Here is a 12,922-nt window from a genome sequence, read left to right on the forward strand (position 1 = left end):
AAATAAAATATGGCATATTATCTAGCCAATCTTACAAGGCCAAACAATAAGCTACGAGACGATTAATTGATTGCTGGTCCATTCAGTGGAAAATTACTGTAAACCAACTTATTATCCTGAGCGATCAATTATCGCAAGTAGAAAAATAACACAAATATAAATAGTTAAGAAAATGTAAAACTTGGATTTCCATCTTAAACTACATCATATAAATTTGAAAATTTGGAAACAAAATAGTAGCGAAGTGGCAAAGAAAGGAGAAAACGAAGTGGCAAAGAAAGGAGAAAACAAAGTGGCAAAGAAAGGAGAAAACAAAGTGGCAAAGAAAGGAGAAATTGAAGTGGCAAAGAAAGGAGAAAACGAAGTGGCAAAGAAAGGAGAAAACAAAGTGGCAAAGAAAGAAGAAAACGAAGTGGCAAAGAAAGGAAAAAACGAAGTGGCAAAGAAAGGAGAAAATGCAAAATAAAGTATCCCCATAAATAAGTGGGTTTACCAAAACTTTGTTGTACAGATGTAATGTATGTCATAGTTCTATTTATTAAATTTATATTATACAAATATCAAGTGTTCTGTTTTATATTAAACATACCTGGTAAAAATCTGATCTTGAGTGTCTGAGATGCTTCTACCAGCTGTTTGATCTTTACTGTTAAACTGAAACTCTGAAATAAACATAGAAACCTTCAATTTATTCAAGACACAAATATCTTGTCCATCTGTATAACCATATAAACTTACAAAAAAAATGAATATCTTGGCTTGAATATAGTATCTGTTCTCAAACTCGATGTGTCAGTGACACGAATGGCCCATCCCAAAAAGTTGAAAAATCTGTTATTTCAATAACACATGTAGACACAATCATGATGGTAGTCTCACATATCAAAAATCAGCTCAAAATCTGGAGGTGTATAGAAAAAAAAAATAGAATTAAAATTGATAACAAACCTTCCCAGATCTTTCTCCTACGTTGCCCTTAGCAACACAACCATTGATGAGTAGGTTATTTCCCTTGACTTTTGTTGTCTGGTAGCTTATATCTATTTCACTAAAAGTAAACAAAGGAATCAATATTAAATGAACTTTTCTTCTCAACATGAACTACAAAAAGCAAACAAATGGGTTGGACAAATATGAGACAACAATACACCTTATTGCTTTTTGTCAACTGGACATCATTGAGATTACCATAAAATTTTTACATCAAAGTGAAAATGTTTTTACATCATAAAAGTAGTGATTTTTATCTGATGTGTCAAAAATTTCAGGTCAAGAGTGGATGAATATCACATAACCATTAAGTCTATCCCAGGAAAAAGTAAGAAATCACTAACATAAAAATGTTTCAGAACAGAGACCCCCCAAATCACACAGATAAAAAAAAAGCTCCATAACTATAGCTTATCTTGAAGAATTGATAAGTTTGGTTGAATTCTGTGAAGCTATAATTAAACAGTTTTGAATTAGTAAAGTAGGAGATGAAAGATGTGATCCCTATTGGTCACCTTAACTAGACACTGTCAGACAACACAATAAATCAATGTTATCAAGTCAGGGTGAGTGTTTATTGAATAAACTTCACAAAGCTTTATTGGGAAGTTACATTCAGAAATACAAACATAGCTATATAGCGGACTATGGGATATGGGTTTCACTTATTGTGGAAGGCTGAAAATTCATCAATTTTTGTGTCATTTGGTCAATTTTGGAGAGTCGTTTCATTGGCATTTATGTCACATCTTTATATTATTTATATTATATTTAATATTCCTTGAAATCTATCAATCCTGATGTCTTGTTTGGTAAATAAGTGTTAATTCCTATTGAGTTCACACAGTTATCTGAATGATATTTACCCCACATCTGCTTATAATACTAAAGAAATTAATTGTCAGAAATCAAATAAAATTGAGAAAGGAAATGGTGAATATGTCAAAGCGACAACCACCCGACCATAGAGCAAACAACAGCCGAAGGCAACCAATGGGTCTTCAATGTAGCGAGAATTCCCGCACCCGTAGGTGTCCTTCAGCTGGCCCCTACAATATGCATAATAGTACAGTGATAATGGACGTCATACTAAACTCCGAATTATACACAAGAAACTAAAATTTAAAATCATACAAGACTAACAAAGGCCAGAGGCTCCTGACTTGGGACAGGCGCAAAATTGCGGCGGGGTTAAACATGTTTATGAGATCTCAACCCTCCCCCTATACCTCTAGCCAATGTAGAAAAGTAAAACAATAACAATACGCACATTAAAATTCAGTTCAAGAGAAGTCCGAGTCTGATGTCAAAAGATGTAACAAAAGAAAATAAATAAAATGACAATAATACATAAATAACAACAGACTACTAGCAGTTAACTGACATGCCAGCTCCAGACCTCAATTAAACTGATTGAAAGATTATGTCTTCATCATATGAATATCAGGTACAATCCCTCCCGTTAGGGGTTTAGTATCATACTATCATAAAATATATGAGAAGAACATAACCCGTGTCATGCCAACAACTGTTTTTTTAGAAATAAATGTGTTTAGTTCCGATGCAAAGACCCTATCAGTGAATCAATGTTAAAGCCAAAATATGCAATCTTTAATGACCTGACAACAGTATCGTAACTATATCCCCTTTTAATAAGTCTATTTAAAGGTTTTGTTAGTTTCTGAGGAGAATACTGACATTTTTGTGCTTTATAAAGAATATTTCCATAAAATTTTGGATGTGAAATACCTGAACGTATAAGATGTCTGCATGTTGAGTTATATTTACGAATTATTTCCTTATACCGGTGATAAAATTTAGTAAATGTTTTGACCAGTTTGTGATATCGAAAACCCTGGTGTAATAATTTTTCAGTAATACATAAATTTCTCTCGCTAAAATCTAATACATTGTTACATACACGAGCGAATCGTACAAGTTGAGATATATAAACACCATAAGATGGTGACAAGGGAACGTCACCATCTAAAAATGGATAATTAACAATAGGAAATGAAAAATCATCTCTTTATCAAAAACTACTTATTTTACTATTTTTGTCTGTTTCTTTTTTAGCCATGGCATTGTCAGTTTATTTTCGATTTATGAGTTTGAATATCCCATCAAAATCAATATTTTTTAACACAAAGCATTAGTTTAATGTTTACCTTGCTTCTAACACTGGTGTAAAGGTATCATTAGGTTTCGCGGGGTTACCAAATTCATCCTGGAATTCCAAAGGAATATTGAAGGGTACACCTATACGGAATGGACCGTCCAGCATGCCAACACTAAATTTCTCTGGGTCACTTTCTGTAACGAACAAGAACAGTTACAATTATTATTTTTTTTGATGCATTTGGCTTCTGATTATTTCTCATTCTTTCATTGAAAAATACATATTATACACAGAGAGTCACTTTGAAAGTTTTGTAACAGCCTAAAGTTAATTTTAAAATTTCACTTTAATACTGTAAATTCAGAAATTATTGTGTGCATCTATTATTGCTATTATGTAATTTTAGACTAAATGCGATTTCAATTTTTTGTGATATTTAGAAAAATCCTGTTTAATTGATATTTAAAATTTTAAAATGAGAGTTAAAATTATTGAGATTATACCCCTGTCACATTTTTCGCAATAATAAAAGATCACAATAATTCCAGAATTTACACTACATTTTACACATGAAATTTGAGTTACCTCCCCCTATTTTTCTAATTAATAGAAACAGAAAACAAGTCAAAAATAAAATAAAAAAAGTATCTGAATATTTTTGAATGGAAACGGCCAGCAACTTAATAGCTTCAATACAATTATACAACCCATATAATTGGTATGTGTTACTTTACATTATTAATAAAAAATTCAGCTCAATATATATATAAGGTGTTAGGTGGCTGCCTGATATATTGTACAAGTCAGATATCAAATCAAGGTCATTAAATAAATCCATCATCATGTAAAGGACAACACTTGTTTTTCACCAATACTGTATGTATTATATATACGTATTGATTCTTACCTATAACTGTAAACTTGATCTTGTGTGATGGAAGCTCTTTACCAGAGTACACTGTATTACCACTTTCATTTAATACAACTTGTAGAATCAAGGTGTGTGCACCTAAATTTCTCACATTCTCTAGAAAGAAAAAAAATAATTATGTTATTACTTGGTCCCTCTCAACTTTTAAAATACAAAAAATTAAATTGAAACTGGCAGATATGAAGGTATAGATGTAAATGAAAGGTATTGTTTTAATTGTAGAAAAAAATATTTGAATATAATTGAAGTGAGAAGCATGCTTTACTAGAATGCCCAGAATATGCAGATTTGTGAACAATATTTTTTAACAGTGTATGAAATATAGAAAGTAGTTTTAGTAATTTGAGTAATGATGAAAGTTTTTATTTGTGTTTCGTGATGACAGAGTTTGCTATTTTACAGAGAAAAGATATTTTATACTCGTAAGGCCACGGTTTTTTAATTTGTTGGTTTACGGATTTTCCCCATGAAAAAGTCGGGTCGGTCGGTCGGGAAAAAAAAAGAAAAAAAATCATCTTTGAAGACAGAAAAATATGCAAAATCAATATATATTTCACCTTTCTAACAATATGTTTGTTATGCCATTTTATCATCATTTCTTAAATTTTAGTTCAATGAAATATTATTGCTCAGCTGTTATAAACATCGCATGACATTGTCTAATAAGTTACAGTAAAAAAAAAGGGGGGTGCACGGACAAAGATGAAATTAAATCGTCATTTCAGAAACAAGAAAAATAGATTCGCGTAGCTCTTAATCAATTCCAAAAAACTTGGTGAAGCACGAAAACTGATAAAGAAAAAAAATGTAAAAACGTCGTACGAAAATAAGTTTCAACACACGTGTCAAAAACCTAATAGACTCGTCCATTGGAAAAACGAGATTATCGGGTCAATCTGTTGTCTCGCATTCCCGTTTTTTATCCAAATGGACGATAATTTTTTTATTATCTATGAAACAAGAAAATTCCAAATGATTTGTTAATATTCAATACTTCAACTTGATGCCTTCAACCTATCCACATTTGGACAAGTCTATTTTTATGAGATGATGCATCTTACGGACTGATGACAAATAAGGGAAACGAACTTATTGTGTAATTGGTTTTAAACACAAGTTCCGTTCCGCAAAATTATTTGTGCAAACGACATTTCAAGGTCAGTTATTATGATAATAGATTTGTCTATATTTAAAAACGTAAACTGGAAGTTTTATTTTTTCACAACAGCAAGTGTTATCAATTTTGTTAGTGATTAATGCATTTCATTTCATAAAAAAAAATTATTTTAATTATTTTTCAGGGATAATGCATTTTTTAGGGTCGGCGGGAATAAAAAAGCATGAAAAGTCAATTTTATTTTTATTCTTGAAATCGGCAAAATCGGGTCGGCGGATCCGTAAACCAACAAATTAAAAAATCCTGGCCTAATAAGTGTATGTTTGTTTTTTGTATAATTGTTTTTTAATATTGTGGTGTTTTTATTTTTGTTATGACATTGGCTTTGGATTTGGTAATTTCGGTGAATGGTAAGCCAAAATGGTAAATGGATTACCTAAGTATAAATACGGTGGAGAAAACGGATAAGACTACAGTACGACTTTACCCTGGGCAAGTAACACACGCTAATTCCAAGCGATTTAAATATACATGTACCGAAGCCATTTACCAGACTATTTCCGTATTTATGTGGGCTTGTTAGTTCCATAACAAGTTGTATTTTGAGAATAACTTCTAGAGAGAAACGTTATCTTTTGACATTGAATTTCGGTTACCATTTGCCGATTACCAAACTGAGGTTCGTAAACTTTCTAGGTATAATATAGTTCTGCTATCCATTTTCTTTAATACATGATATTCTAATAAAGTAGGGTATTTATTTGTTAGACTAAAATACTGTTAAGTTATCTAATATTTGTACGTATTGTTGATATTTAAGGTGGTATGAGTGTCTTCCTCCATCTTGGATTTTAAAAAACAGAGAATGAGAGGTCCATATTTTCTATCAAGTTAGCAAAACTTGATGCAGGAATGCATATATTCAATGTAAATTTTCATTTAAAATAACCAATTTAAAAGAACGTAACTTATAGATATTAATATTTTTGCAAATGTTGATAATTTTTGGTTTGTTTTATTCTTTTTTTAAAATTGGCATTTTAAGGGGAGGTAACTCTAAAACAGTGCATTTTCTGAAGGATTCTACATGGAATTTTCCTATTTTGTAATTTAGTCGGAAAAAACAACCGGTGACCCTATCTTTTCTTTTGATATTCTCAAAGCATTGTCTGAAAGCTATCTTTTCCTTAAGTATTTAACAATTCTATCATTTTGTTTAGTTTTTAAACACAAAAATGGTGTTTTTTCCTGTATAATCCATACAAAATGTGTCATTTTATCACATCCTGTAGCTTGAGAAAATGCACGGTGACCTATCATTTTTATTATATTTTTCAACTTATATCAATAGATACTACGTTTTGGCAAAGTATGAACAAATTCTATCATTTTTATTTTAGACTCCCATACCACCTTAACGCATCTTAAAGTTAATACAAGTTGATTTTTATTTAACGAGTCTGTTATTCTTACAAAAACCTAAACAGAACCAAACTAAGATCTACCAGAATACCACAAAGTACCACAAACCCTATACAGAACCAACCTCAGATCTACAGGAATACCGCAAAGTACCACGATACCAGAGTACCACGCTACCAAAGAAGGGTCGCCAGTTATAACTTTAGTTCATATATACTTATACATTGTTATAAAACGCATTCTTATAGCAACACACTAAGGATTACACATTTATAGTTTAACATCAAAGCCTGACCGCTCGGTTTTCTGAACAAATATCCCCAAGTTTTAATATACTAACCCATTTTTCTGAACCAATATCCCCAGGTTTTACTATATGTACCTATTTTTCTGAACAAATATCCCCAAGTTTTAATATACTAACCCATTTTTCTGAACCAATATCCCCAGGTTTTACTATATGTACCAATTTTTCTGAACCAATATCCCCACGTTTTACTATACGTACCCATTTTTCTGAACCAATATCCTCAGGTTTTACTAAACATACTCATTTTTCTGAACCAATATCCCCAGGTTTTACTTTGCTTACCCATTTTTCTGAACCAATATCCCCACGTTTTACTATATGTACCCATTTTTCTGAACCAAAATCCCCAGGTTTTACTATACTAACCCATTTTTCTGAACCAATATCCCCAGGTTTTACTATACGTACCCATTTTTCTGAACCATTATCCCCAGATTTTACTATACTCACCCATTTTCTGAACCAATTTCCCCAGGTTTTACTATACTCACCCATTTTTCTGAACCAATATCCCCAGGTTTTACTATACTAACCCATTTTTCTGAACCAGTATCCCCAGTTTTTACTGTACTGACTGATATGAGATACTATAACTTCATCTCGTGATGGACCTACAAATAAACAAGTTAAACATAGTTTCATTACCAGAAATATAAACAGTACCAATTTATAAGCACAATCAAAACAGTAACAATTTAAAAGCAGGCAGTATTAATTTCTCTCTAAGAGCCTTAATCACTCGTCTAGCTAAAATTGAACATTTGCAGTCAAAAAAGGAACAAATTGCTCATTTTCTAATACATTTTTACAACCACATTCAAGTTAACTATTTGATTCTGTGTTATGTACGAACAGCATTAGGATTTTAGCTATGGTGTCAATGTTAGCAGGAATTAAATGTCAAACATTATACTAGTACTAGATACCTAAAGGATCATTCAGGTAAAGTTTGGATAAGTTGGATTCAATTGAGAAGCATTTTTATAATAATCAAACTAATTAGTCAAAACAGCTCACCATGCCAAATGATTTTGAGTTCTACCAGTAAACGTTTAGATGAAGCAGCATTCCCTGGAAGTTTACTGATAGTCTCCCCTTTTTTATTAGCTATTTCTATCTTAATGGCACCTACAAAAATTAAAATATAGACTAAAATACTGACCTTACAATGAATTAAAATATTATAAATATATTATTCAGGTCTCAGACAGGGTATTTACTGTGACATTCCGGGCTTACAGTTCATCTCTCCTGAGCCACAGACATGTCAGTAACTGCTAGTAAGTCCTTTGTTAATTTATGTTTCATTGTCCTTTTGCTTAGTTTCTTTTGTTATTTATTCTAACATCAGCCTCAGACTTCTTTTGAACTGAATTTTACAGTGTGTATTGACGTGTTTGTTTTTTCTAATTTGGCTAGAAATATAGGCAGAGGGTTGAGATCTTACTAAACATGTTGAACCCCACTGAATTTTTGCTCCTGTCCCTGGCCTTGGTTAGCCTTGTATTAATTTTATAATTTTATTTCATTTATCGTTTTGGGGTTTTGTATGACATCCATTTTCACTGAACAAGTACACGTTTGTGTTTAGGGGCCAGCTGAAGCCCACCTCTTGCGGCAGAATTTTTCATGCTGTGCTGTATATGTGGCCTTCAGATGTTTATTGCTCTTAGGTTGGGTTGTTGTCTCTTGGACACATTACCCATTTTCAATTCTATTTCATTAAATTAAGTTGCTTATTCCTGTAAATAGACATAGTAAGCTATATCTATGGAAAGTTAAGTTAATACTTTCTTTAACACAAATATTAAATATGTAAGTAAGGGTTGTTCCATTTATCGTAAACATTTATGGCAGAACTTTGAGCTATAATTATTAACCTTTTATACTTTGTAACTTGGATGGAGAGTTGTCTCACTGGCACTCATAGCCCATCTTCTTATTTATATTTGACTGTACAACCATTAGTTTTTACATACCTACAGTTTCTCCTGCTGCTCTACTTTCATTTTGTTTCACTTCAAATCCCTCTGGCCAGGACACCAACAACATTGATGGTAGTCTACAACAACAGTTACTCTTGTCACAGATTTTAAGGCTTAGAAGCTCTTTTAACAAAATATCTTACAACAAATTGATCATTATACTGAAATGTTCATGCTTAGCAATTATTTTTGTAAAATGTTTTGTGAACTGAGTTGCAAAATTGTGTTTTAAAGAAATCAGTAGGGCAAAAAATACAGCTTCACTCATAAATGAAAACAATACCAATATCAGGCCTGGACCTTAGTCTCTGCATGCCACTGATTGTGTTTATAGTGTGTCTTTCTATGCTGTAATGTTATATTGTTTCAGATTAGAGTGAAGGTAGGCACCTTTTAAATATTTTTAACTTGCTGCTTTTGTTTGCACCTGTCCGAAGTCAGGAACCTGTTGTTCAGGGGTTGTCTTTTGTTGATGTGGTTTATAAGTGTTTCGCGTTTTTTGTTTTTATATGTATAGATTGTTTTTTTCTGTTTGAATGGTGAACTTTTAAAAATTGCTTCCACAACTATTACAAACACAAAATTATCATTTTGAGTCTGACCTTCCCACACATTTTTTCCTGGAATAGCCCTAATGTTTTGCCAGTAAAAGGGGTAGAAACCATAAAATTCTCTCATATATTCTTCTGTAATAGACCTTACTTACTTAGCTTCTTCTTCCTCTATGTATTTCTTTATCAGATGAGGTGAGGCCTGTCTATCAAGTTTAGATAAAGGAACGACCTTAACTTCATCGTACAGGGATCGTGGTTCCTACAACACAAATTGTATTCATACAAGGGCCTGTCTGTCAAGTTCAGATAAAAGAACGACCTTGACATCAACATATAGGGATCATGGTTCCTGCAACACATGAGAAATTGTAATCAAACTAAGGCATGTCTATCAAGATTTAGGGTCTTCCAGGATGTAGAAATGTGCACCAACAGTTACTCTGTAAATCTGTTCAGAGATAGTGCCTAGAACCATACAACAACTGTTTGAGGGATCAGAAGGTGGTCTGTTGCCCTTGTAAATACTGTGTGGTAGTCTTAAATTTCCCACCTTATCATGACTGTCGTCCTACATTGCTGAAAATACCAATGTTACTGCTGTATGTGTTTCTTGTCCCCAATATGCATAAAATACTTGCCACTGGACATCAAGCAAGCAACATTTAATTGATTTTGTTTTATCAAGGGAACTTTTATTAAATTAAGACTAGGTCACGAAAATTATTATATGACCTTTACATACCTGTATGACCTCTAAATCACCACCAGTAGCAAAGACATCACCTTCATACTCTCCGTACAAATAAAATCGTTTGATTGTTCCGAGCAATGTTGGTAATGTACGGGTAATTCTTACCTACAATATAATAATAAAATCGTTTAATTGTTCCCAGCAGTATTGGTCATGATTGGGTAACTCTGCTTCTACAATTCAATTAAAATCTTTCAAATGTTCTGTTCAGAGCAGTGTAAATAATGTATGGGTATTTTTTATTATGGTACATGTAGAACAACAGTTAATTCCAGTAAATATTTCTTTCGTATAGAACTAGCACATGTTCATATATCTTTAGATATCATTTTATACCATTTATGCTTATACACTATGTTTAATTTATTCTTAGCTAAAAAAGATTTCTTAGTGTTAATGACTATCAATTGTGTGTATGGAGCGGCTTGTAATATAACTATTAGCATGATAAAAATTATACACTAACCAATTGCCCTTTCTTAAAGATTTTCCCATCCCATTCAACCTGTTGAAACTCTGCCCATGGAGTCTGTCTCTGTTTAGGTAAATCAGCACGCACTACCTGACCTTTGAACTCTGTGAAATGTATCTGTTTATCACAATGTTCATGACATTCCTTAAGCCATTGTAGAAACTCCTTGTCTATAGCTGTTCTCTTTTCCTAATGTAAAAAGATGTTCACATGGTCAGGAAGAAGTTATAATCTAAATCATGATCAATACTAAACATTCTTCATTCTTTTCAAAATACATGTTAATTAGTTGATGCAAAAGTAAATAGAAAACTTTGAAATGTGAGGTCACCATGTTGCACCAAAAAAAAAACTTGACACCAAAATGAACATGTCAACCAAAATATTTCTTTTGCCATATACTTAAAACAGTCAAATTGAATTGAAACAACAGTCTTGGATTTTCATTAACATCAATATCTTTGTATTATAGTAATTTTAGTTTGTTAAAGAAAATCTTTGACACATTCCCCATTTCCTTTCTCAATTTTATTGATCAATTCATACATCAATCCTTATTAGAACGCAAAATTATTTCCCCACAGTTAATGAAAAAATTCGTAAGGGTTCCACGGAACACAGTGTCTCGCCTACTTTTGCTTTCAATCGCAGACTCAACAAAAATGAGGAAAAGCATCAATAAAAATTTCCCTCTCGATACTGTCTTTTGATTGAAAGAAGCTTCCAAGTTTGGTAAAAAAATTCAGGATAATTTATGAATCTAATAAATGTTTTATAAACTTTAACTGCAGACTGTATGTAATGTTAACTGGAAGAAAAACTAAGTCCATTTATCGTGTTTATAAGTAAAATACGGAAAAAGTGATATTTTTTTTTTCACAAAATTTACTTTTGAATAATATCTTATGATCAGAAACAAGCTTTTGTCTAAGTTTGGTAGAAATCCATGATAGTTTAAGAACATTATAAAAATTTTAAAAACTTAAACCACAGAGTGAATGTTTTGTTTCTGGCAAAAAAACTAAGTCCATTTATAAGTAAAATACGGAAAAGTGAAAATTTAATTTTACAAAATTTTCTTCTTGATACTATCTTATGATCATAAACAAGCTTCTGTCCAAGTTTGGTACAAATCAAGGATAGTTTATGAAAGTTATTAAAATTTTAAAAACTTTAACCACAGAGTGAATGTAATGTTTCCTCGCAGAAAATCTAAGTCCATTTATAAGTAAAATACGGAAAAGTGGAAATTTATTTTTACAAATTTTTTTTCTTGATACTATCTTATGATCATAAACAAACTTCTGTCCAAGTTTGGTACAAATCAAGGATAGTTTTTGAAAGTTATTAAAATTTTTAAAACTTTAACCACAGAGTGAATGTAATGTTTCCTCGCAGAAAAACTAAGTCCATTTATAAGTAAAATACGGAAAAAATGGAATTTTATTTTTACAAAATTTACTTCTGGATACTTTCTTATGATCATAAACAAGTTTCTGTCCAGGATTGGTAGAAATTCAGCATAGTTTAAGAAAGTTATTAAAATTTCAAAAACTTTAACCACAGAGTGAATATTTGTGGACGCCGTCGACGACGACAACGCCAACGACGACGCCGACGGAATGTAGGATCGCTTAGTCTCGCTTTTTCGACTTAAGTCGAAGGCTCGACAAAAACGTAAATTAAGGTTATGCATGAATGAGACAGCAATCAACCAACACAACAAGCCCATAAAATATATAGACTCTCGTATAAGTAGTCACCTGTCCATTGTGTATTCTATGATACGCTGTGTTCTTCTCCTTCATTCTCATTTCAAGGTCAATAAAGGTCAACTTATTAGTACTGACTTGGAAATGGTCATTTGTAAACAATACACCAGAAATCCTGAAGAGAAAAAATATTCTTAATTGTTCATTCTTAATTCTATTATTGCTAGCAGACACATGAATGGTTATTTATTTTAATACTATACAAGAGGCTGTCACAACGACAGCAAACCGGATTTATTAACATTTATTTGTGTCCTGGCAATATCACAAGAACCATAACTGATGAATGCTGAAAGTGAAAATCGTCAATATCAAATTTGACCTCAATTTTGTAGTCAGTATCAACATATTAAAATTTGAAAAGCTTAGATTGAATGGTTCATTAGTAAATGCAACAAGGTGAATGGAAACATCATTTTACGATCTTTTAAGAACCATAACTCCTGAATGGTAAAAGTCAAAATCGTCATTATAGAACTTGACCTCTATTTTGTCATTA

At 31.9% G+C, this 12,922-nt stretch overlaps 1 protein-coding gene across 1 annotated transcript in view; it reads right to left on the reverse strand.

Moving 5' to 3' along the window:
- The window catches only part of LOC139499674 (structural maintenance of chromosomes flexible hinge domain-containing protein 1-like), a 75,975-nt gene that overhangs the window by 41,857 nt on the left and 21,196 nt on the right, over positions 1-12,922 (reverse strand). Inside the window, exons 13-23 of the mRNA XM_071288432.1 lie at positions 12,415-12,538; positions 10,646-10,840; positions 10,171-10,284; positions 9,581-9,687; positions 8,869-8,951; positions 7,907-8,017; positions 7,423-7,500; positions 4,017-4,136; positions 3,159-3,303; positions 949-1,048; positions 590-662 (exon numbers count right to left, since the gene is read on the reverse strand). Of these exons, the coding sequence (XP_071144533.1) occupies positions 590-662; positions 949-1,048; positions 3,159-3,303; positions 4,017-4,136; positions 7,423-7,500; positions 7,907-8,017; positions 8,869-8,951; positions 9,581-9,687; positions 10,171-10,284; positions 10,646-10,840; positions 12,415-12,538 (1,250 nt within the window). The remainder of the gene's footprint in view (positions 1-589; positions 663-948; positions 1,049-3,158; positions 3,304-4,016; positions 4,137-7,422; positions 7,501-7,906; positions 8,018-8,868; positions 8,952-9,580; positions 9,688-10,170; positions 10,285-10,645; positions 10,841-12,414; positions 12,539-12,922) is intronic.

This window comes from Mytilus edulis, chromosome 12 (genome assembly GCF_963676685.1).
Source record: "Mytilus edulis chromosome 12, xbMytEdul2.2, whole genome shotgun sequence".
In the NCBI taxonomy this organism is placed as follows: domain Eukaryota; kingdom Metazoa; phylum Mollusca; class Bivalvia; order Mytilida; family Mytilidae; genus Mytilus; species Mytilus edulis.